Raw genomic sequence first — 24,140 nt, 5'->3', positions numbered from 1 at the left:
ACACCACTCCCCAGGCGGGGGTGGGAACATGCAGGGAGTCTGGTTTGGTCTGGGGCCTGTGCACCTGCACTGTGCCTGTAACCGTCAGGAAAACACAAACAAAAAAAGGAAAAAGGAAACGCCAGTAGTAATAAACTCAGAAAGTGTGTCCAAATTTACAGTACTCAAATGATGCATTTATAAACAAATGCAAAAACAATACTCCCCTTGGTAAAATAATACAGTGCCTTCTTCAGTCAAGCTCAAACTTTTCTATGACACAAAAGAAATTGTATCTACAGTAAACAAGGTCTTAGAACCGTCCCCATCCCCCTTAAAAGAACATATAAACAGAAAACACAGGTACAAGTTACAAGAAAATCACACAAAGCCAAAGAAATGGAAACCACAACCCTTCGGAGTTTCATCAGCCAGAGACAGGCAGACGCACGAATGGTGAGGAGTTTTGAGTTGTGTGCTGTGACAAAAATCCCAGCAACTCGCACTACATCTGGACACATCTTGTCTCAACCAACTCTGTTCACAACCACTGACTTGGCCAAGCAATACATGGCCCACGGGGTACACAATGGGTTCCTTCTTGAGAAATCTGCACACGAAGATCGTGCAACACTGCAGAGCACACTCGGTAACTCAAGCAGACGAGGCATACACTCCTTTGTCTTTTTCCTACCCACCCTTTAGGGCAAATGGTGACTTGTTTTAGGGCCATTCTCAGGGGTGCCCACCAAGCAGGGCACACGCATGTGTGGCTCCTCTGTCTTACCTGGAATTGCTGTGCTTAGTCTCCCTCAGCCATGTGATCCCACGGACTGTAGCCCGCCGGGCTCCTCTGTCCGAGGAATTCTCCAGGCCAGAATACTGGAGTGGGTTGCCATACCCTTCTCCAGGGGATCTTCCCAACCCAGGGGTCAAACCCAGGTCTTCCACATTGCAGGCGGATTCTTTACCATCTGAGCCACCAGGGAAGCCCGTGAATACTGGAGTGGGTAGCATATCCCTTCTCCTGGGGAATCTTCCCGACCCAGGAATCAAACCCAGGTCTCCTGCATTGCAGGCAGATTCTTTACCAACTGAGCTACCAGGGAAGCCTTCCTGGAATTGGTGCTTTTGCATAATTTTATGAGAACAAACATGATTCCAAATTCATTTGCTTTTAGAGGTAAAGCTTCCAAAGGTATTATTTTAAATGCACTGGTTTACATTCAGTAGGTGGCTCATGAATACAGGCCAAAATAAAATAAAATAAAATAAAATAAAATCTACAAAAGGCCATGTTTTGAAACCTACCTTCCAAGTCTGTAAAGTGAAATGAGGACACGTACATTTCAGGCCCTCTCGCAGGCATTGAGAAGATTGTTCAGGCCATCCTTTCCTCTTACGGATGGATAAACAAGAGGGCCAAGGTCACCCACCAACTCAGTGGCAGAGCTGGCTTGATCTGAGGGTCAGTCTCCTGGCTTTCATCTATGATCACACGTTCAAGTGTCCTCTTGGGGCACACGATAAGGAAGCAACAGCCAAGGGTGAAAACACTGCAAACCTTTGACTTCTCCTGTCACGAGCGCTTTGACATTTTCCTGCTTTCTTGGTGTGAGTTCTTCTTAGGATACACATACCTTCAATGGGTATACTATACTCAAAGCTGTGCCTTTGGTTTGATAAGGTTAAACCAAGTTTAAAGCTGGTTTTCCTGTTTGTTAATATACCACTTCCCTCAGAGAGGTGTGGATCCCATTCTATAGTTGACTATTCACTGGTCTAATGTTTTTAACTTTTAGCGATTCAGTGAGGTATCTTAATATTCATAAGTTGCTGTTAATAAACACTAAGTATGAAGACTTCCACTGCTTAAAGTACTGACTTTGATAGAGATTGACCAAATGAAAGCAATTTTCATAGTAAGTGAAATCATCACCATTAACTGCAAAGACACCTCATTACAATGGCTACAGCCACCTGTTTCTGATCGGTGAGTGGTTCTCCTTCAGGCTGGGGCGGTGGCTGCTCATCAGAGGCAAATTCCTGCCAAACATCCAGGGTGGAGGCCTTCATCCCCATGTAGGAAAAAGGGCTTCTGGGGACTGAGCTAAGCATTCAGCAGGTTTAGTTCATTATCTGTTACAAATACTCACTTTCTCTTCACACGTATTTGTCATTTTCATTCCAAGGATTTCTCTTCATTTCACCTCTTATTTTCATTGAAAATAAAATTTTCAACAGAAGGGGAAATAGTATTTTAGGACCTGTTATCTTGAAGAAATCTCCTTTGTATATAATTGATAACACAAAATGAAAAAAAATTACTTTTAAAGGATGAGTAGGAGCTTTTTCTAATTAGAAAAAGTACAAACTGTCCAGCAAAAAAAAAAACCTTCTACCATATCCTTTTTATTTCTTGCAGCAAAACATACTGCCACCAAATAAGTCGTTACAAACATACTATTTTTCTAAATAAATAATAAAATGGCATAACTCACCAGAACATAGTAACAGAATAATTTCTACGAACACTATCAAAGCAAGATAAATAATTAACTCTTGGACAATAAAACAAGGGAACTGGCTTTAAATTATTTAGAAATAGGCTCTAACCATTATTGCACAACTGATAATAAGCACTGAAACATCATATTAAGCTACACAAACTCATATAAAAGAATTATGTAATTCTGAGTACACAGCTAAATTCTTTCCGGAAAAATTTACCCACCAAAGAATCAGGCTCAATATTTCAAAATATGGGAACCTCTGGTAATAGCGGGGAGACGGCCTTCACCATATTTAAAACCTCACCTGTGTTTCTTCGGGGTCTGGAGAAAATGCTAAGGGGATGTCATCTTTCAGTGGGCCTGTTTTCTTCCCAATTTTTAAACTAAAACAGAAGACTAAAAACCAATTTTTTTATTTTGAAAATATGTTTTTGCAGTATCTTCCACTTGTTTCTTTTTAAACAAAATCCACGTTTAGGGCCCTAAACCAGCAGACAGTTCCTGTGTTCCTGCCCTACTCTCACAGATACGAGTAACCAAAAACATGAACTGGGTCGTGTTATGAGCAGGGCTGAATATGGCCCAGCAAGTCCCCTAGGAGAGGGAGATGGGGAAAGATAATCTCTGGATTCTTGCTGTTGCAATTGTTGCAACAATTTTGTTGTTGCAAGCAACAATCAAGGAACTTCAGTAGGTTCTGTAACTTTAACCATGTTCTCCCAGTGGTTTATCATCTCAGTAAACAGTCTGTACAGTTAATAAACAATTTTTTTCCCCCTAGAGAAGTTGGTGGGGCTCTTGTCAAAGAACTGATTATAACTGTATCTTTTCACACCCTGGCAAGTGCCTAACATCTTTTATTTTTTGTTACATTTCTAATCTGTTGGAAAACGTCTCTAGCCAACTGAATTTTAATACAGCCCCAAAGAGGAAAGGAGTACTTTCAAATCAGTGCTGTCAGCATTTTTAGGAAGAAAAAGTACAGAACAGTGTTATCTAACGGGAAAAATACTGTGTCGGCTGGGGTTCCCAGATCCCACGGTGAGAGCGGGAGAGGGAGGGAAGCCCCACTTCTTGGCCTCTAGTGACACATCCCTGCAGCCCAGGAAACCGTGGCCCCCACCACATGTGGGGCGCTTGATCAGCCGGAAGGATCGCTGAGCCGACGGAATTCTGACACATTGGGGATCTAATGGAGGCGTCAATGTAAACGTGCTGACGAGCGTGGCCCTTGGACCTCGCACACACCCGCAGGAGTCCCTTCCTCCTGTCATCCTTCCCTGTCAGCTCACGAGCACATCCTTTTATACCTGGCAACAGCACCCCCGGGGAAAAAGCCTCCTTTTATTAGTCAAACACAGTGCATTTGCCAAAATACCCTTCATTAATCAAGTCACCTCGGGGGGTGGGGAATAACATAACGTGTGAATTAAACGGTGCCCCACCAAGAGAACCTGTACCTTCAGGATTCTTCGGTTGAGTTTTTCTTTAAAGGTTGGTTTTTTTTGTTACGCTAGTGGTGATGTTGGAGGAATAATAAAAGCTGGACGTTGTAGAGGAGGAAAACAACATGAGCTCCTCCTAGTCTCGGAGAAGCAGCCAGGCAGGAGGCCGGCTGACCTTCCCTTGGAAGGGCCCCCCGGCCTGTGGCCGACAGAAACAAACCCAGGAGGACATCCATTCCCACAGCAGCCTTGCTTCCCAAGCACCACCAGCTGCCTCGCACCCTTCGGTTCCAAATGCCATTCTCCTGTATCCTACTTTTGTTTAAAAAGAAGGAAAAAAAAAAAAAAAGACAATAAAGGATAGTAAAAACCCAAACAAATAACAACGAAAGGTCAGTGCCCTCTCCTGGGCCTGAGAGATGTTTCCAGTTCTGCCCTCATCTTCTGGGCCCCGGACCCCGGGGCCGTGGGGCTCTGTCAGGTCAGGCCTCTCTCTCCTGTCCATACCAGGCCCCTCACTTGAGGCGCTGAGTCACGTTGGCCAGGGCGACCGCGAAGGCCTGCACGGCGGAGAAGGGGTACTGGAAATCCAGGATGTAGGCGCTGCCGTCGATCCTCCCGAACTGCATCACCTGGGGTGGGGTGGGGTGGGGAGGCAGACACATTAAAGGAGACCCTCAGGGCCGCTCCCGACAGAGGCAGACAGCACGTCTGTGAGAGATTTGCGACTCTGATAAGCTCCTTAACCTAACTGTGAGTTAGTGGGAAATAAACGCATGGAGGACCACGTTGAACTGTGCGATGGGGAGGCCACAAGAAAGATTCGGAGCATGGGGAGCTCCGCGGGTCAGAGGAAGGGGTTTCTCCACCAAGCAAACAGAAAGGAGAAAGGAGCAGCAGAGAAAGGAATCTCCAAGCTGAAAGAGGCTTAAGAGAACCACTGCTTGTGACTGTCAGACGTCCCTGCTCAGAGAGGGACCAGGAGAGCATGCCCGGTCCCCTCGTGGGCCTCTGTGTTCTGGTCATCCCAGGGCTTACTGAGACCACATTGCTGATGTTGTTACATGACATGACATTTATTTGTTCACTGCCTCTTTCCCATTTTTGTAAACTCCATGAGGACAGGGAGCTTTCCTTTGCTTTCCTCAGTGCTCTAATTTCAGCACTCAAAAGAGAGGTCGGCAAACTCTCTGGGAGGGGCAGATAATAAACATTTCAGACTTCGCAGGTCATGTGGACTTTGCCACAACTACTGAATTGCTGTTGTAGGGTAAAAGCAGGGTAGACAGTACTGAAGTGGACGGATGTGGCTGTGTCTCAATAGAACTTCACAGAAAGAGGCTGCAGGCTGGGTGGGCCTGTGAACCCTAATTTGCCAACTCCTGGGCCCAGAAGATTGCCAGGCATATAGCAGGTACTCTATCAATATTTGTTGAGCGAATTAACAATGTTGAGATTTAAATGAGCAGTGAAAAGAGTTCCCAGAATAGTAGGGAAGGATAGTCCGGAATGACAGCCATGCAGTGGGACCACAAGAACTCCAGGCTGGAACAGAAGAACTGAGAAACTACAAAAAAGGCTCAAGTGTACCAAGAGGGGATGCTTGTTCTGCTGGAGAGTCAGGGAAGGACTTAATGACAGAAACACAGAGAAATAAGCAAACAGAAGCTGGGTAATCGTTACGTCTAGCGCAATGAGCCTACACAGTGAATGAAACATAGTGGCTCAGACACGAGTCATATTTAGAGGCACAATCAGGGACCCACGACAACTGATTTACCTGGGAAAAGGGGAAGGGAAAGTTCACCTGTGCTGGGGGGAGACCAGGGTGAAGAAAATGAACCCTCAAGTTGCTTAGAAAGAAATAAGTACATGACGCTCCAAACTGAAAAATCAAGAGACAGAAGTAGAAATGTGTTCTTTGCCAATGCATCGACAGACACCAGGCAAAGCACACAGAACTGGAAGAGTAAGCCTCTGGGAGGGTAGGGTCTGGGAGCGGGCAAGTGCCTGCTACATTCCTCACGGGTCTTGTAGGAACCATCGGACTTTAAAAAATCAGGACATGGATTACTTTGGTGAGAAATAAGATAGAGACGGGCACACTGAAAATGAGAGGTCCGAGTGGCCCCACCCTAAGAGACATCAGCTGCTTCCCACAGTTTCCATCGGCCTTCTGAACGATTCTCCTCAAAGACCAAAGCCCAGAGATCTGTCTCGACCAGAAGGTCGCGTTCTGGCTGCACCCTGGGACACGGCTTCTTACCTGCCGCCCCTCCAGCTCGATCTGGAAGTTCTTTGCCGACTCCTGGGTCACCCGCCCCCCGAAGTCCAGCTGGTACACCTGGGTGGCCTCATTCCAGAGCGGCTGCTTGTTGGCCATGACATACACGAAGCCCTGGCTGCCCAGCCGGCCGTCCTCCTTCTCGCTGGCCTTCCTGCACTTGAACTCCTCCAGCTCACTGGCCGCCCGCAGGCTCCTCTTGCTCTTCCAGCCCTTCTTGCTGCCCTGGCTCTGGTTCATCAGCTCATCTCCACTGATGAAGAGCTCTGGCTCGCTCTCTGAGCTGTCCTGGAACTCATTCGTCTTATTCAGCTTCTTCGACTTCAGCTGGTCCTTCTGACTCTTCACTTTCTTCTTCTCCCTCCCCAAGCGGGGGCTAGAGATGAGGGAATTAAAGTCGCTCAGCGTCCGAGCCTCCTTCTTCACCTTGCCCTCGGTGATGGCCTGAACACTGCCCTCCTCTGCCCGGCTGTCCAGCCGCTTTCGGTTCTTCTTCCCGAATTTCTCTGTCCGCTGGGGGATCGGGCTCTCCGTCAGGGAGAGGACTTCCTGAAAGTTGTCTGCGGTCTCCACCATTACCTCTGTCCCCAGGTGGCTTTGGAGGTCGGTGGGCGGGGGGGACACCAGGGGCTTCTCCACCACCAAGTGTGTCTTGGGGGGGAGAGTGCCCTGGGGGGTCTGCACAGGTGGGCAGGCGCTGTAGGAGTTCCACGGGTGCAAGGCGATAGGGGGCAGCTGTAAACTGGAGCAGGCACTGCTTCCCGGGTACATGGGGGGAAGGGTGCAGTAGGCCAGGCTGGGCGGGTAGGCGGGCTGCAGAACCACAGTGGACTCCTGCTGGGCAAACTGTGCTGGGGCCAGGGCATCTTTCGGGGAGCAGGGAGCCTGTACCCCCGGCAGTGGGGAGGTGCTGTAGCCGGCCGGGTAGGGCACCCCCATCCCATAGCCGGGCTGGAAAGTGGCAGCAGGGCTGGTGGGAGCCTTGGGGGAGACGAAGGGCACTCGGGACACGTCCAGGTGCTGGCTTGGACCCACCATCAGAGGGGGCAGTTTCAGGGGGTTGGACACCGTGCTCTGGGCTGTCCTTTCCTGAGGGACCCACACGTCCTCCCCCAGCACGGGGTCCCACTGGTAGGGGGGTGGCCGCTTAACGGCCACAGCGGCCTCGCCCAGCGCCGGGTGCCTCGGCGGCTTGTCGGCCGGGCAGTGCTGGGCCAGCGCCTCGTCCTCCGTGAAGGCCGAGTTCACGTAGTCGGCACGCTCGCGGGCGCCTTCAGCCGCGCCCAGGAGACTGTAGGACGACTGGGAGGTCAGCGGAGAGGTGCTGGCCGCGTGTGCCAGGCTGGCGCCTGGCTGCGCCCCGGGGTCCGGCCGGCCCGCCGCGCCCCCTGCTCCGCTGCACTGGCTGCAGGTGTAGAGCGCGGGCGGTGGCCGCGCGGGGAAGGGCGCTGCGCCCTTGGGCTTGGGCGGGTGCGGTGGCGGCCGTGGGGGCTCCGCCAGCTGCGCCGCCCTGAGTGCCGCCTCGCGGTTGTTCCTGCGCAGCGTGGCGTGGATGAGGCCGGCGTCTGGCCTCTGCCCCACGCCCCGGCTGGGGCCCAGCGGGCCGGCGAGGTCAGGGTAGGGTGGCGGGTCCCCCGGGGGGATGGAGTAGCGCGGGACTGTCAGGCGGTTCAGGGTGGCGCTGGTACAGGGTTGCGGGACCTTCTTCTCGGTGGCCGTGAGCCTCAGCGTGGCCGAGCTGCCCGGGCCGGGCAGCGTGTAGGTGTTCTGTGAGCAGAGCATCCGCGTCCGGGGCCGGCACACCTCCTCCACGTTGCCGCTGCTGTCGAAAGTGGTGATCCGCTCGTAGCCCAGGGGTGGCTGGTAGTGTGCCGCTGTGGGGTATGGAGAGAAGTCGCCCTTCTTCAAGCACGTGTCCACCGGGGGCTGTGGGGGCGGCAGCGGGGGCGGCGGTGCCGCCGTGGTAGGGGCAGCAGGGATGGTTCCGGGGTAAGGGGGTGGGGGGTTCATCTTGGCCACCTGGACCTCCTGGGGGGCACTGAACACCACTGCATCCCCCTCGGTGGCCAACTGGGGCACTGGCCGCAGGGCCTTGGCTGGCTTCTGCAGATGCTCGTGGTCTCGGTCGCTGTGGTCCAGCATGGACAGCTGGATGGCCCCTTGGGCCGGCGGCGGCAGGGAGAGCTGAGGCGGGTTGGGGAGGCCGCGGCCCACCTCCACGCCTCCGAAGATCACCTGGCCGGGGCTGGAGTAGCGGCTGGACACGGGGTACTGGCTGGACACGGGGTACTGGGCGGCACTGTCACTCGCGTGCTCGGCACCGCCCACGGCTGTGGTCTGATTGGTCAGGACGTCCAGCTGCACGTTCTGGTTGGCCAGCAGGGACTGCACCAGCCCGATGCTCTGCGTGGGGGACATGGCTTGAGCCGAGCTGTGGATAGGGGCGATGGGGATGTTCACGGTACAGGGCGGGTTGTTTTCGGGTACACCAGATGCTCCTGTCACTGGAAGGCAATTAGGGAGATGAGCTGCTTAGAAAACAGTGCCATGAAACTGGGTCAGCACAACTCATCCAGTCCTCCTGCATACCAAATGCAGTGGCTACAGAGGAAGGTGTGTTTCCTTAGGGAAAGCCAGACAGTTCACACAAGTTATGCAAAACTTCTCTAACGTTTCTAGAAGATCACACAGGATGAACCTGATGGGTTCCTCAGGGCAGCCTACAGTCATCCATAAGCTTAGGGCATTGCCAGAGCTTTTCAATAAATACCATGTACCTGAATGGCACTGGGGCAAATAACTAAGTGTTTAAAGATGCTGATTACTCGTGATACTGATAAAAGGAGCCACTGTTTCATGCAGGAAGCAGGCAGTGGTACAGTATCAAAGTCCATTGAAGACTCAATGCCTAGGCTTTGGGGTAGATTTCTCCAGAGTTATGGGCTGGTCAGTGTAGGACGTGTCCTGCAGCACATGTGTGTCTGAGATTCGTATATAAATTAAGCTTCTATAAATAGAACCATGTGAAATGCAGCAGAAAAGACCACTGAAAAGACTCTTCCAGCATATGAGGGGAAGGGTCATTTCCTAATTTATCTGCTTTTTAGCATTTCAAATTGTATGTAAGGTGAGCCACACTCAATAAACCCTGTAGATGTGTCTCATTTGTACAGTATGCGTTTGCACAATGTGTGCAGAACACATTTGAGTGCTCAAGGCCACTGTCTGAATGACCCTGTCTACAGTGTTCACTGAATGTGCCAAGCTGACTCCCACAGGCCTGTGAGTGCTGCTAGTGTGTGAGCAGGAAACAGAGTTTAACAGGCTAATCGCAGAGGCTGGCTGACCTTTCACCAGGACTGTAGCATGAAGCCAGCTGGTTCATGAAAAGCCAAGCCTGCCCTCAGCTCCTGTAACAGACTCTCCCCGCCCCTGGGTGCTCTAGTGAGACAGCATGACCTCCTGGCTGCCTGAACCCGGGCCCCATCTCAAATCTACTCTTTCTGTTCCACTTCCTCTTCCAGATGCTCTCCCCTCTGCACGGAACTCTGAGGGCAGGCATCTTCCCCACTGAAGGAGGGTCTCTGTCATGTTCTGAGCACTGAGTGTAAGCCCCTCATCCACAGGGAACAGCAGACGATTATGACCACAGCTGAGCATCAGACAGAGCTCTACCCATCACCTTCCAGGAGAACGGAGGCTAACATGGGGAAAGTGTAAAAGACACACCTATATCCGAGGCTATGAACAGCAGGGCATGGGCTATATGCTCAAATGTGTGCAGCCTTGCCAAACGGCAGGCTCCTGCAGTTCCAAGACCGTGCCCATCAGGACTGCGTGAGTTGATAACATCTGCTTCACCACTCAGAGAGAGAAGCTGTCAGAGAACCAGAGGCAGCTACCATGAGCAAGCACCACTGCTTTACAGGTAAAAACCGAGGCTGAGAGAAGTCAAGCGAGTCCCCACGCTCAGGGCCTGAGGTGGGATCAGAGGCCCGCGCCCTGCACTCCATGGGGAGGAGCAGAGCCCCTCTGTTTGAGAATGACCAGGAACAGAAGTCCGTGAACCATGCAGGGTTCCTCTGGCTCAGAAACCAGAGATTTTTCAGAGCCTGTATTTACATAATTGCAGGCAGGCTTTTTTGAGAATAGTCACAGACAAGTAACTGGCAGACTAATTACAAATCATTTTAATCTAGTAATAATCAAAATAGGGTCCCCTGACCAGAAAGCACTTGAATTAATTTGAGATGCTGCAAATATCTCAAATTTGTAAACTGGAATTTTAAAACCTTGTACCAGATTTTAACTCAGATCAGGCTTCCATGCACAGAACCCTGCACTGCACTTGAGAGAGAGAGAGGCTGAAATGCACAGGTTTTCCACCCTGGAGCCAGGGCAGGTTTGAGAAACCAGGCTTTGTGGGCACAGGGTCATCTCAGTGATGTCATTCTCTAAGCAGGGGCTGACAGGATGAGGGCTGGCCTAGGGCCGGTGAGACTGGGCTTCAGTTCTGATTTCTGAGTCCTGACTGGTCCTGATAACGTCTCTTTATCTGGGCATGGGACCAAGAGGAAAACCGTGAGGGTAACGAGGTGGTGAAGTGCTCTGTGAACATGAGGCATCACGGCCCTGCAATCGTCCTTGCTCTGGTGGCTTCTTCCTCCCCAACCCAGCAACAGGATATGCCCTTTCTCCCGCGACACCTCACACACCTTCCACCCTGACTGAGGAAGCTGTTACCTTTTTCGAACTGTGTCCGCAGGCACAGCTGACATGCTGGAATCCTCAACCACTTACCACTCTGTCCCCCCACCATTAACAGAGAGTACGGGCTCGTGACACACTGGTCAACATGCGTGAACACACCTGGCAAGTCATCTTCATCTTCACTGAAAACATTCGGGTTGAAGACAGGTAAATTAACGTAGTCCATGGAAATCTTCCGAACTTCCGGGAGATAGATGGTCATCTGCCGCGGCTGGAGATGCAGGAGGCTGGTTTTGTAGATTACTGGTGGGGAGGAGGAGGGACACACTGTCAACAGAGATGCGGCAGAGGACAGCCAAGGCGCCAGCAGAACCCCTCATGGGAAGGGAGACGGGGCCACGGCGGCTCTGCCGTCAGAAGACAGATCTCATGTAGGCAGAGCCCAGGGCCCAAGGGGAGCCCTTCCAGGCACAAGACCGCCAACCCCTAACCGGGACACAGAGTGGACGTGGGAACAATAAACACCTGGACGCAGCAAATTCTCAGTCTACATGACACATTGCCCAGCCACTCTGCCAGTAGTTTGTCTACAGAACCACATACATTTCACATGTTAAAGACAAATTCTGTTTTGGAATGACCTGGGTATGATAAATTTATTTTGAAAAAACCTCATTTGTAATCAGAAGGATAATTTAGTGAAAATAGTTATGATAACCGCAATGCCAAGCTCGGGGAATCAAATTCTGCTTTTATTCAGGACTGAATTCTTGTCTGACTTACTTTAAACATCAGGATAGAGACTTACAGGGAACTGCCACATGCTTTCTATAAAAGGGCCAAATAAATGTGAGCAGTTGGAGCTACTCACTAGAGTTGGGTACAGAGTGCCAGATGCTCTGGGTTCCTGCTCGGCTCTGTCCTCCCGATTCCATTTTCCCCAATGTCTCATGCTTCCAACAGACATGACATTTAACTGATACTCGAAAATGAAGTCTATAAAGATTTACCACTAAGAACTGCACTAACAGTCAGCCAACTTGTTCGTATAGCCTCTAATGCTCTCTTCTTGACTTTGCTCAGAAATTTCTTTTGCTTCAAGAACCTGAGGACACTGGTACCAAAATCTGCCCACAGTAAAAGGCCAGAAATCAAAATGACCAGAAAACCTATCAGAGCTTTTGGCTATTTTTATCACCCAGGGCTTGTATAAAAAAAAATGAAAGCACCGCTGGAGGGAAAAAAATTGAATAGAATAATTCTATTCTCCACTAAACCATGGTGGCTTGAGTCAAACTTTGGAGGGAAATACAAGCTAGTCTTCCGGTGCTGTAAGAGCTCACTGTGCACCACGGAGGCTGAAATCGGTTCCTGAGCCCGAGCTCCAGAGAGGGTGCAGCGCTTACCTGCACCGAGGTTGGCTGGCAGGAAAGCAGCCAAGCCCACGATCTTGAATTTGGTTCCCCAGATATTAGACGTGACCTGAGCGAGATAGTTGTGCTGTGGGGAAAAAGAAGAAGAATCACAATCTGTTTCCATATTTTCTATCAATCACTTAAGAAGTAAGAATGCTAACACTTTTTGCTTAAAAGCTGCTGGTGGTGGCTGCTGATGGAAATATTCACCGTGTGTCATTCCACCGTTTTCAAGACCAGATGGTGATGAGAGCACATCAGCCCTGTTTCCAAATGGTGGCTCACGGGCTGTGGTTCTCGGGTCGGGAGCAAGGGGTGGACGGATCCCAGTGTGTCCATGCGTGGGGAGGTTAAAAGGTCACAAGAGTGACTTCGGCACACTTTTCTTCGCCTCTCCTTTTGCCCAGTCACTTGAACTACAAGGGTACCAAGCTCTGACTCCACTCTTAGCCTTGAGTTCTTATTTCTCCTGGAAACATCAGTTGTACTGATAACTGTGTGTGCCAAGACCACCCAATTATCTGTTTTCTCATTCGATTAAATTTCAAAAAATTTTAAAAGTTATCACTGTGCCCCAAACCACACATATACATAGGCTGTGTGTGTGTGTGTGTGCATGTGTGCACACACAGGTGCAAAAGCAATAGTAAAGATGAATAAAACCCAGCTCAAGAAAGGGAACCCTCCAACACTGCTGGTAGAAACGTTAAGCTGGTACAGCCACTGTGAGAAACAGTATGGAGGTTCCTCAAAAAACTAAAAATTGAAATACCATATGAAAAGATATGTGCACTTCTAATGTTCAGAGCAGTATTATTCAAAGCATCCAAGACATGGAGGCAACCTAACCACCCAATAACAGATAAATGGGTAAAGAAGCTGTGGTAAACACACACACACTAAAATATTCCTCAGCCATGGAAAGAGTGAAACATTAGCCATCTGCAATAACACGAACAGACCTGGAGGCTGTATGCTAAGTGAAGTATGTCAGACAAACACTGCATGACTTCACTTATACGTGGACTGCAAAACACAAAACAAATGAGCAAACATAAACCAGAAACAGATTCATGGGGAACGAACAGGTGGTTGCTGGGGTCGGGGTGGAGGGTGATGAGTGAAATTGAGGGAGATTGAGAGCTACAACTCCAGTTACAAAATAAATACTTTCAGGGATGAAATGTACAGCATGGAGAATATAGCCAATAACATTGTAATAACTTTGTATGGTGACAGCCAGTAAGCAGACTTATCCTAGTGACCATTTTAAAATGTATAAAAATACCAAATCACTATGTTGTACACTAGTAACTAACAGTAGTGTTGCAGGTCAATTATAGTTAAAAAAACCTGTATACGCACATACCCTCAGCTTATAACCCTAGGGAGGAGATAAGGCTTGTAGTTATTCACACACGAGGGAGTCGCCGAGAAAGGATAAGGGAGCATAAACAGGATGCACTGGCCTTACTGTGGCTAAGCCAGGGAAGGCAGGCTTTGGACAGAGGTGGTTATACCTGGAAACCTGAAGACAGAAACCACGGGGAGCAGACAAGAAGGTGGGCCCACTGATCGGGAGATGCAGGCAGAAAGTGGAAGAGGCAGTCAACCACAAGGCAGTGGCCCCGGGGTGAAGGGGGCCAGGAGGGAGACAGGCCAGCCAGACGTGGGGCTGTGACCAGGGCTGGGCTCCTGGGACGCTGGGAGTCACTGAGGGGTCAGGAGTGGTTGGGGGTCCTGCGGTGGACGTGAGGAGATGTCTCAAGCAGAGCTGCCTTCGAGAAGGCTCTCGTGGCAGCCACGGGGATCCCCAGGTGGGAGGGAAGCCGAGTGGGACAAGGAGGTGACAAGGGCCCCGAGGGGCTGCCATCCCAGGCATGGAGACGGTCCCCAGGGCTCAGCCGCCCTCATGCACGTGCAAGGGGGAAGGGCAGCAGGGCTCCGATACCTGAGTGATGTCTTCAAAGGGGAACTCCCTCCGTGCCAGGCTGGGCGAGCCGATGGACGGCTTGCGCATGGGCAGGCGAGGAGAGCGGGAGAGCTCCTGAGCAGCGCGCGACAGCTTGGGGGACTTCCGGGCCTCGATGTTGATCCTGCAGAGACCAGGCCAGGGTCAGGCACCTACCCATAGGCCCCTGGGACCTCCTCACTCTCGAGCAGCCCCTGTGGACGTCACACTCTCAGGGGCGGGGCCCTTAATTTAATCAAGTCCATAACGCCTGCTTTTTTTGCCTTATGAACATCAGGAAAGAAGGACAGAATTGTATGTGGAATAATATATATTTAAAAATAAACTGCAGTTAGATCAAGTGATTCATTTGTAAGGAACTTTTACTTGAGGCTTCTCTGGTGGCTCAGATGGTAAAGAATCTGCCAGCAGTGCAGGAGACCTGGGTTCGATCCCTGGGTTGGGAAGATCCCCTGGAGAAGGGAATGGCCACCCCACTCCAGTATTCTTGCCTGGAGAATTCCAGGGACAGAGAAACCCTGCAGGCCTCAGTCCATGGGGTCGCAAAGAGTTGGACACAGCTGAGCAACTAACCAGAGAAGGCAATGGCACCCCACTCCAGTACTCTTGCCTGGAAAATCCCATGGATGGAGAAGCCCCAAAGGGTGCAGTCCACAGGGTCGCTGAGGGTCAGACACGACTGAGTGACTTCACTTTCCCTTTTCACTTCCATGCATTGGAGAATGAAACGGCAACCCATTCCAGTGTTCTTGCCTGGAGAATCCCAGGGACGGAAGAGCCTGGAAGGCTGCAGTCCACAGGGGGGCACAGAGTTGGACATGACTGAAGTGACTGAGCAGCAGCAGCAGAGCAACTAATGCTTTCACTTGAGAATTAACTTTCACTTTCTACTAATACTGGGCCTCCCAGGTGGCTCAGTGGTAAAGCATCCACCTGCAGTGCAGTAGACCTGGGTTTAATTCATGAGTCAGGAAGATCCCCTGCAGAAGGCAATGGCAACCCACTCTAGTATTCTTGCCTGGGAAATCCCACAGATGGAGGAGCCTGGTGGGTTGCAGTCCAAGGGGTTGCAAAAGTATCAGACACGACTTAGCAGCTAACCAACAACAACAAATAGTGTGTTTAGAAATGCATTCTGTCAGGGGTTGACAAAATTAATCCTGGGGAAAATGGTGGGTGGGAAGAGTTATTTCTCACCTGAAAGCCACAGCTACTTCACAGGTCCTAATACATGATACTCAGATTTCAACAGACTGACCTAGCATTTCACCACTATATTTAAACTAAACTAGCAGATCTCAAGTTTTCCTTCGGTTTCTGTGGTTATGACATGGGGGACATGTGTTTAACGCCAATCTGCCCCAGAGAGTACAGTATTATAAAGATGAATATGGCAAGCACGGAAAAGCACGGAGCCTCACATATATGGGCTTGAGGACTCAATAAGACATCTAGGGCTGAGGAAGACGGAGCTGGTTAAAGCTCTTGTGTTGAGGACAACCAGCCTGGCTGCAGGGTGGGGGGATTCACTGGGAGACGACAGGAAGGAGGGCCGGCTCTGGAGATTGCAACACCCAGGAACTTTAGAGGATATTTAGAGGTGAGGGTCTCAGTGATGATCAATGCACCCTTTAAGGAAATCGGTGTCCAGGTCAGGGAGCTCAGACGGGGAATGCTGGGTTTCTTATCTATAACAACATAGGCCCTTCTGTCTACTCTTAGCGTTTTGCCACTCCTTATGACAAACTAGGGTTATTAATTTTTAGTTCACTACTTTCCCATTACAGAAGTATAGGCATGTAATTGACATTTTCTTTAATACATTACATACACTGTAAAAACCTCCTTACTCTTCTCAAAGTAGAAGATAAAACAAGATTGAGAAAGGAGTAAGGCAGGGCTGTCTGCTGTCACCCTGTTTGTTCAATCCAAACACTGAGCACATCATGAGGATTGCTGGGCCGGATGAGTTGTAGGCTAGAATCAAGATGGGGGGAGAAACATCAACAAACTCAGATATGCAGATGATACCACTCTGATGGTAGAAGGCAAAGAGGAACTAAAGAGCCTCCTGATGAGGGTGAAAGAGGAGAGTGAAAGAGCCAACTTAAAAATAAATATTAAAAAAACTAAGATCGTGGCATCTGATCCCATTACTTCATGGCAAATAGAAGGGGAAAGGTGGAAGTCGTGACCGATTTCCTCTTTGTGGGCTCTAAGATCACTGCAGATGGTGACTGCAGCCATGAAATCAGAAGACATTTGCTTCTTGGCAGGAAAGCTATGACAAACCTAGACAGTGTGTTGAAAAGCTGAGATATTGCTCTGCCGACAAAGGTCCGTATAGTCAAGGCTATGGGCTTCCCAGTGGTCATGTACAGTTGTGAGAGCTGGACCGTAAAGAAGGCTGAGTGCCAAAGAATTGATGCCTTCAAACTGTGGTGCTGGAGAAGATTTCTTAGAGTCCCTTGGATAGCAAGGAGATCAAACCAGCCAATCTTAAGGGAAATCAACCCTGAATACTCATTGAAAGGACTGATGCTGAAGCGGAAACTCCTGTATTTTGGTCATCTGATGCAAACAGCTGACTCAGTGGAAAAGTCCTTGATGCTGGGAAAGAGTGAGGGCATAAGGAAAAGAAGGCGTTAGAGGATGAGACAGCTGGATGGTATCACCGATGCAACGGACATGAACTTGGGCACACTCTGGGAGCTGGTGAGGGACAGGGACGCCTGGCGTGCTGCAGTCCGTGGGGTCGCAAAGAGTCAGACACAACTGGGTGACTGAACAACAATTTGACGTTCTCTTTAACATGCTGCATACACTGTAAAGCCTCTTCCTTACTCTTCTCAAAGTGGAAGATAAAACAAGCTCCCTGGCTGTGACCCCCATGGCACCTACCATTGGTGCTGACCCTTGGAAGTTCTGCGTGCTTAGCAGACCTCCTCCTGGACGCTTTTTTCTGTTGCAAAGGAGAGGATGAGAGAAGCTAACACGGCTGCAGGCAGGCCTTCCGGATGAAAGGTGGGCACACCCACTGCCTGTGCCCCTCAGCTGTTGGTTTCAGTGGGACTCCGCTGCAGACACACCCCTGACACATCTCCAGAGACACACAGCAGGGAGCACACTCCTGCATGTCTAGGTTACCTTGGGAGTTTGGGTGATTTGCTAGCTCGGGAGATTTTGGGAGACTTCTTGGCAGCCCAGTCATCACTCAGTTCAATGTCACTGGAGTCTGAGCAGTTGCAGCTGTCGATCATGGTGGAAATCAAGCTGTTTCCGTAGATTTCATCTGGTGAGACAGCAAGCAGCAACATTTAGGGGAGTGACCCCGATTAGCCCCCAGCAGTAGTCGTTACTAGAAACCAGAGGACAGACTCACTCCACAGGCTGTCATTTTTAGTCTAGAGGTTGAAACAGGAAGGAGCAGGACAGTTTTCCTTCTACATTTTCACGCTATTCCAGTTGCTATCAACATGGGTATGAACTATAACGCCTCTGGAATGTACAAAACAGCCTGGCCCCATTTACCATGTGGAAAGCTGGAGCCAAATCGGCTGTACTCTCATGCCACAGGACCCCCCGGCATCAGTCTGGGTCCACATGGGCTCTCAGCAGCCCTGGGACCCAGGCCACGCAAGCGGCTTGCCGACTCAGGGCCCTCCCAGCCCCGTCACTGCCCCCGGACCTGGGAAGACCCCCTGTGGGTTCCAGCCTGCTCTGAACAATGGCTGGAAGAGGACTCCAGCAGCAGACACTGAGCGGTAGCTGTGGACTCCACTGATGGGCCTGTTTGGGAGCCAGCCGGCCACCAGGCCAGAGAAGGAGGCCCCAGGCCGAAGGCGATGTGCAGGGAGTGGGCCGTCACTAAGCCACAAAGCAGATGGAGTTCATGTTAGACTTTTCCCCCAAAATACCCTTCTCCTTTGCTGACTTCCTCATCCCTTGGGGCTCCAAGAACATTACCTTGCAAAGTAATAAAGAAGCCGAATGAAATTATTTCTAGAATATGAGAGATCTGGTCGTTCAAAAGGGCTACTTGCATCTTCAAGGATCAATCTGTTCATTCAAACCAGTCTCTAGGTTTCTGAGCACATGGAGGTGACATCTGCAGATAGGGACCTCTCGGAGGCCACAGGAGGCAGAGCAGAACAGCCGGGCAGGGAGGCCGCTGACGCCCCATCTGTGTCACCACCACAGCCCTAAACTGCTGCCCAGACCAGGGAACACAACTCCTGCACCCAGCAAGCCCTAGTGCTGGGCATCCGAGCCCCATCACCCACCCCGAGTAGTGCTTTATCTATAATTAGATAATTATGAACTATTCCTGAATCAGAGGAAGCTTGGCTACGATTCAGAAACCTGTGAGCCCACAGGATGCTTCCATGGGTTCCTGAGCAACGAGCCAGTCCACTGACCTGAGCAAGTTCTGCAACACACCGTCCACTCAACACTGACCTACTTGTGCAGGCCAGGATTTCACCATCGCTATGGGACTCCTACTTGCTTTTTCCTAATGTCTTAGTTTGTTCGGGCTTCTATAATAATATACCACACACCAGGTGGCTTATAAACAACAGAAATTAAAATCTTGCCGTTTTAGAGGCTGGATGTCCCAGGTCAGGGGGCCACCATGGCTGGGTTCCAGGCCTGCCCTCTTCGGGGCTGTGGACTGCGGGCTTCTCACTGTGCCCTCCTGTGGCAGGAGGGCCCGGTAATCTTACTGCAGCCCTTTTTACAAGGCACTGAGCTCATGATATATAGGCCCTGCCCTCCTGCACTAATCACCTCCCCAAGGGCCCATCCCCTAATACTACTGCCATTTCAACCACCTGAAACCAAACTGTCATACCAAACTATCAGTGAGTTATTTTATTTTTCACAGTGAAAATGCTCAGAGCAAAGGTGTCTATGGAGCGAAGCTTATGGCAAAAATACCTCACATGGGCTTAGACAACAGAAATTTACTTTCTCAGTCTGGAGGGCAGAAGTCCGGGATCAGGGTGCCAGCAGGATCAGGTTCTGGCGAGGGCGCTCTCCCTTCCTGCTGACAGTCCTGCCTCACCATGTCCTTACACAGCAAGCATGTGTGGAGAGACCAGAGACCACTCTCCTCCTTCCAAGGCCACGGTCATACTGGATAAGGACCCTACCCTTACAGCCTCGTTCAGTCGTAATTGCCCCTAAAAGCCTTGTCTCCAAACACGGTCTGCAGCACCCTAGCCTGCTGCCCTGCTCAAATTCTTGTCCTTCTCCCATGCAAAATACACACACCCCGTCCCCACAGCCCCCAAGTCTTCTGCCTCATTCCAGCATCAACACTCTCATCTAAAGTCCAAGGTCCCGTGTAAATCTAAGTCAGACATGGGGGAAATGCTGTGTACAATTCACACTGAGGCCAAACTCCTTTCCAGCTGTGGAGCAGTGGAAGCAGATAAGCTATGTGTGTCCAAAATATAGCTGTGGGGGCAGGCACAGGGGAGAGTGCTGTCCAAAGGGGGAAGGGAGGGAGGCTCCTGGGGGAACCGTGCAGGGAGCACCTGGGCACGCCCACGGAGACCAGTCTGGGGGAGCTCCTGGAAGGATGGGCTGGCCCGTCATGCTAGATCTCCATGGATGAGTGGACGCTGCTCTCAGCAGTCAGCTAACGCACAGCTAATGGGGGATGAGCCAGGGGCAGCAGTAACATTCTAGAGGGAGGCTGAGGAGTGGGCTGGAGGTTCAGAAGCTTTAACTCTCTCGTTGCCTCTGGGGGGTGGGCAGGCAGCACCCCACTACTGCCTTCTGATCGCCTCCACAGCACATAAGGTCCTCAGTGAACACCTGATAAGTAACCTGCAGAGGCAGCTGCTGGCTGCCTCTCACCACAGCCCCAACCCCACAGAGCCCTACGGAACGCTTTCACAACCCCGGCAGAAGGAGCATTTACAGAAGCCTTAACTTTTAACAGAGAAATAGAGCGGCTTCAAGGACGCTCCTAGCCAGCAGAGGCTGGCTCATGTTTCATCCACAGGCCCCACCTGTGCACAGGCCGCCGCGCCCTGGGGGAGGGCCCCACCTGATCGGCCGTCGGTCCGTGGGTCCATGATGACGAACTCGGGCCGCAGCTTGCTGATGCGCCGGCCCTTGAGGATGGGCACCAGCCCGCCCAGGTGCTCCAGGTAGAGCGTGTAGCACGGGCCGCCCACCTCCGGGTCATCCTCCGTGCGCTTCATGGTGCAGTGCAGCCGCTCGCTGCCGGCCGATGGGTAGCTGACGAAGTCCCGCATGTTGTTGGGGTCTGGAATTGGGGGCTGGAGGCAGGACACGGAAGGAAGAGCGTGTGGGCCTCACTGGTGACTGCACTGGCTGTGGCTCAGGGACTCATGGCTCTGGGGGCCCATGGGACTCTCCCAGGAGCTTTCAGGGAGACCTCAGCCAGGACCCCACCTCGGACAGTGGAACTGGAACCTGCGGGTGGGCCTGGGCTTGGACATGTTCTCAAAACTCCCCAAGTGACTCGAACGTGCAGCCAGGGTTGAGAATCGCTACTGCAGAACCAAGACTGTAAACCAACTCAGGGGGTTGCGGGGGAAATCATAACAGGTTCTAAAACTCTGATGTTTTAGAGAAAAAGTAACCAACAAGCCAATGTGATACTTAGAAGCAAGACAGAAAACAAAAGAGAATATTGTACAGAAAAGAACCTAAGGAGCAGAGGGAGGCCCAGAGGGTAGGAGGGAAAGCTGCCCTTAAACAGCGACTGGCAGCACAGTGCACCCACTCCGAGAACAGACTAGCTCCCGGGTTACCGCCAGGTTACAGCTGGCAGCCAGTGCTGATGGGGTCGGCCTCCTGAGCGCAGGGGTGAGGAGAACAGACCCTAGGACCGAATGGGGCTCGATCCTGACCACTCCCTTAACCATGGATGAAGAGCTAGCTGACTTCCAGGAACACGTGCCCTGCTCTCGCACACGGGAATCACGGCAGCGGCTGCCACTGAGTCAGGACTGAACCGACAGACTGGTCATTGGGAGGGCCCCGGCAGTCAGGCTCGGAATGCTACCTTTGCCACGGGAGGCTTGGTTCCATCACCCAGGACCAACCAACCTTGGACACGGCCGTGAGGGGCAGACCGCATGGGGCGAGGACCACAGCGGACTACAGACGTGGCGTGGCTGGCGCTCTGCTTGCAGATGCTCGCCTACCTCCCTGAGCCCACCCTCCTCCCCGCGGTTCTTCGGGGGCAGGCGGGCAGGCTGAGGGAGGAGGCGGGGGGGGCTTCACCTTGATGGTGGGGGTGAAGGCAGTGGAGAGGTAGGAGCAAAGGCGGGGGGGCAGGGCCAGCTTGCTGACATCCTTGTCCTCGCGCAGGGCGCTGGCGATGGCCTGCTGGCACAGCAGCTGCAGGCTGGACACCCGGTGCTCCACGCGCACCACGTACAGGGCTGGTCCCGACGCCATCAGCAGCCGTGAGTCCCGGTGTCCCCAGCAGATGGAGACAATGGGGCGCTGCCGGGGAGGGAAGGGAGGGCAAGTCAGGCTGGACTCTTGGGAAAGCAAACCGAGGTCACACACCCCGTGTCGAGCAAAACAAAGCCATCTCACAGATCTGCAGCATGTTGGTTTTAAAAAGCACAATAGAGAACATTAAGTCCATATGATAAAGAGTCAGTACTGTTGGTGAATAGCAGTTAGGTCCCCAGGCCAGAGCCCAAAGCACCAGAACGGTGCTACGAAATTCTTTCACATGGATTATCTCATTAATATGGTGACAAAAAAACCTAACTGAACTTCATATAATGACATTTCTGCCAGGGGATGCACTTAGCCTGGGGTACAGCAACCCCTTTTCCTTACTGAGGCCCTGCCTACTTGGATCCTAAAGTAATCAGCAGCAGTCCAAGGCTTGGAGGGGTAGTGAGGGGGCAGACCAGATGGCCCATCACTTTGGTCCTGACAAAGACCATTTCAGATAGTCAGGTCAACACTAGATTCAAGCCACAAGCTTGTGACCCGGGGAATATTATATAACCCTGGAAGTCTTGTACTTTTCCATGAGTAAAATGGGGGCTGTGAGGATTAAAGGAGACGAAAGATAACAGTGCTTCTGGGACCTATCACAAGTGACAATCCACAGATTCTCAGCTATCCTTGAGCTGACGGGGCAGGAAAGGGCAGAGAGAGGAACACAGTTCCTGGCAGCTGTTCTAGGGGTCTGTGGACATTACTTGCTTTGAAAAGGGAGGATGACAGCCAAATACGTGAGTCAGAAACTGGCTGCATCAGGGAAAAGAAATCCAAGGCTCAGGGGTTCCATCAGTCAAGGAAGAAAGAAAGAGGTGGAGGGCTGTGATGGAGAAGCAGTGAGAGAATCTGCTCCTTCCAATCCAGGCAGATGGAGTCCTAATTTAATGGAGTCCTGAGGGGCTGCCAGGATCGGAAGCGGGGAACATCAGATCTTGCATACGAAAAAGATAGGAAGAGAACTTTCATGACACTTCAGGGACAATCGTCGAGATAAAAGGAACACATGAAGACACTAGCTTAAAATAGCCTCCCGGGTCAGCTAATTCTGGTTTCAAATTCAAAACAGAATGCAAGGCTGAAGATAATTCATCTTTCATTGCCATCACAGCAAGGCCGGGCAGCTGCTGTGTGGGACCATGGCCGTGGTTCCCTGGAGGAGGCCCAGGGGGCCTGGCACTCAGTCTGGGGGCTTCAAACTACTTCCAAGATGGGCCTCCTTGTAAGAGGATCCCTCACAGAGGGTAGACCCAACAGAGAACACAGTTAACTGACAAGATGTGATCACAGATGATGACAAGGAAGACAACACAGAAAAAAATATACCCCCTAAACTTCCTGGCATCAGCAACTACCTCCCCATTAGTGCAGTTCAGGACAAAAGTTCTTTTAGTAGCATAATCATGCTTAGTCATACTATAATATATAAGGGTATCAAATCCACACCCTGTACACCTTAAACTCACAGAGTGTTCATATCAAATAAATCTTAATAAAGCTGGAAATAAGTAAGAAAATTAACACACACCACAAAATCCTTTTATACCTCGTGTATACTTGCACAGGTGCTTACATGTCCTCCTCCTCTCTACAAGGCTCGCTTCCTACTGGTGCTCGCCTTCTTGCGCTGGTCACTGGGGCCCCAGCCTACGAGCCCTCACTACAAGTGCTGTGTTGTTTCAGAAAGCACAGGAGTCAAGGTGGCGGCACAGACGCAGGGTGGGGTGCCTCCAGCCAGCGGCCTCGCCCTTGGCGATTTCTGGGGCCCCATCTGTAGGTGGCACAGGCATTCCTCGGTCTTGCCCAACCCAGCCTCACACACGGGGCATGTCTTCTCCAGGCACACCCCCCCCACCCAGGATCAGCTGCAGCCGAAGAGAACCGTGTCTGCCTAATATTCTCTTCCAGCAAACCTGGATATACACGACTCCCACAGATGATGTTTTCGTTTGAACAGCTGTCATCTGCTAGGGAAAAACTCAGATGCAAATCTGTAGGCTTCATCGCTTTCTCAAATTGCACAAAATGACTATTTTTAGAACCAAAGCTAGAGGTGTGCAGTTGATAATATTCAGATCTTAATCTGTTGTAGGTATTTTGCACGTAAATCTGAGGCACAAGACAAGACACATTTCGGGAGCACTGGTGTGGCAGGAACCTGGTGCCCTGGTGAATGTGCTGGACAGACACAGGTGGCCCCTGGCTGGAGATGTGTGACGTTCACAGGGAGCTCGGGGAGCAGCTGTGGATGGTCAGGTTGCCCTCTCTCTGTGGCAGACGCCAGCCCCTTGTGAGGAGAGGGGGAAGTCTGCTCCC

General features: G+C 51.2%; 1 protein-coding gene across 2 annotated transcripts in view; it reads right to left on the bottom strand.

Annotated features, from left to right (window-relative positions):
- Positions 1-2,371: 2,371 nt before the first annotated feature.
- TULP4 (TUB like protein 4) overlaps positions 2,372-24,140 on the bottom strand; it is a 198,080-nt gene continuing 176,311 nt past the window's right edge. For both annotated transcript variants that reach the window (XM_069598792.1, XM_069598793.1), the window contains 8 exons: positions 21,585-21,809; positions 20,377-20,611; positions 17,466-17,610; positions 14,298-14,442; positions 12,338-12,431; positions 11,091-11,234; positions 6,204-8,725; positions 2,372-4,569 (listed from right to left, as the gene is read on the bottom strand). In XM_069598792.1, coding sequence (XP_069454893.1) covers positions 4,453-4,569; positions 6,204-8,725; positions 11,091-11,234; positions 12,338-12,431; positions 14,298-14,442; positions 17,466-17,610; positions 20,377-20,611; positions 21,585-21,809 — 3,627 coding nt within the window. In that variant the 3' untranslated portion in view covers positions 2,372-4,452. The remainder of the gene's footprint in view (positions 4,570-6,203; positions 8,726-11,090; positions 11,235-12,337; positions 12,432-14,297; positions 14,443-17,465; positions 17,611-20,376; positions 20,612-21,584; positions 21,810-24,140) is intronic.

This window comes from Ovis canadensis, chromosome 8, assembly GCF_042477335.2.
Source record: "Ovis canadensis isolate MfBH-ARS-UI-01 breed Bighorn chromosome 8, ARS-UI_OviCan_v2, whole genome shotgun sequence".
Taxonomy (NCBI): Eukaryota; Metazoa; Chordata; class Mammalia; order Artiodactyla; family Bovidae; genus Ovis; species Ovis canadensis.
Note: the sequence above shows the minus strand (reverse complement) of the source record. Positions and strands in the feature narration are given on the sequence as shown.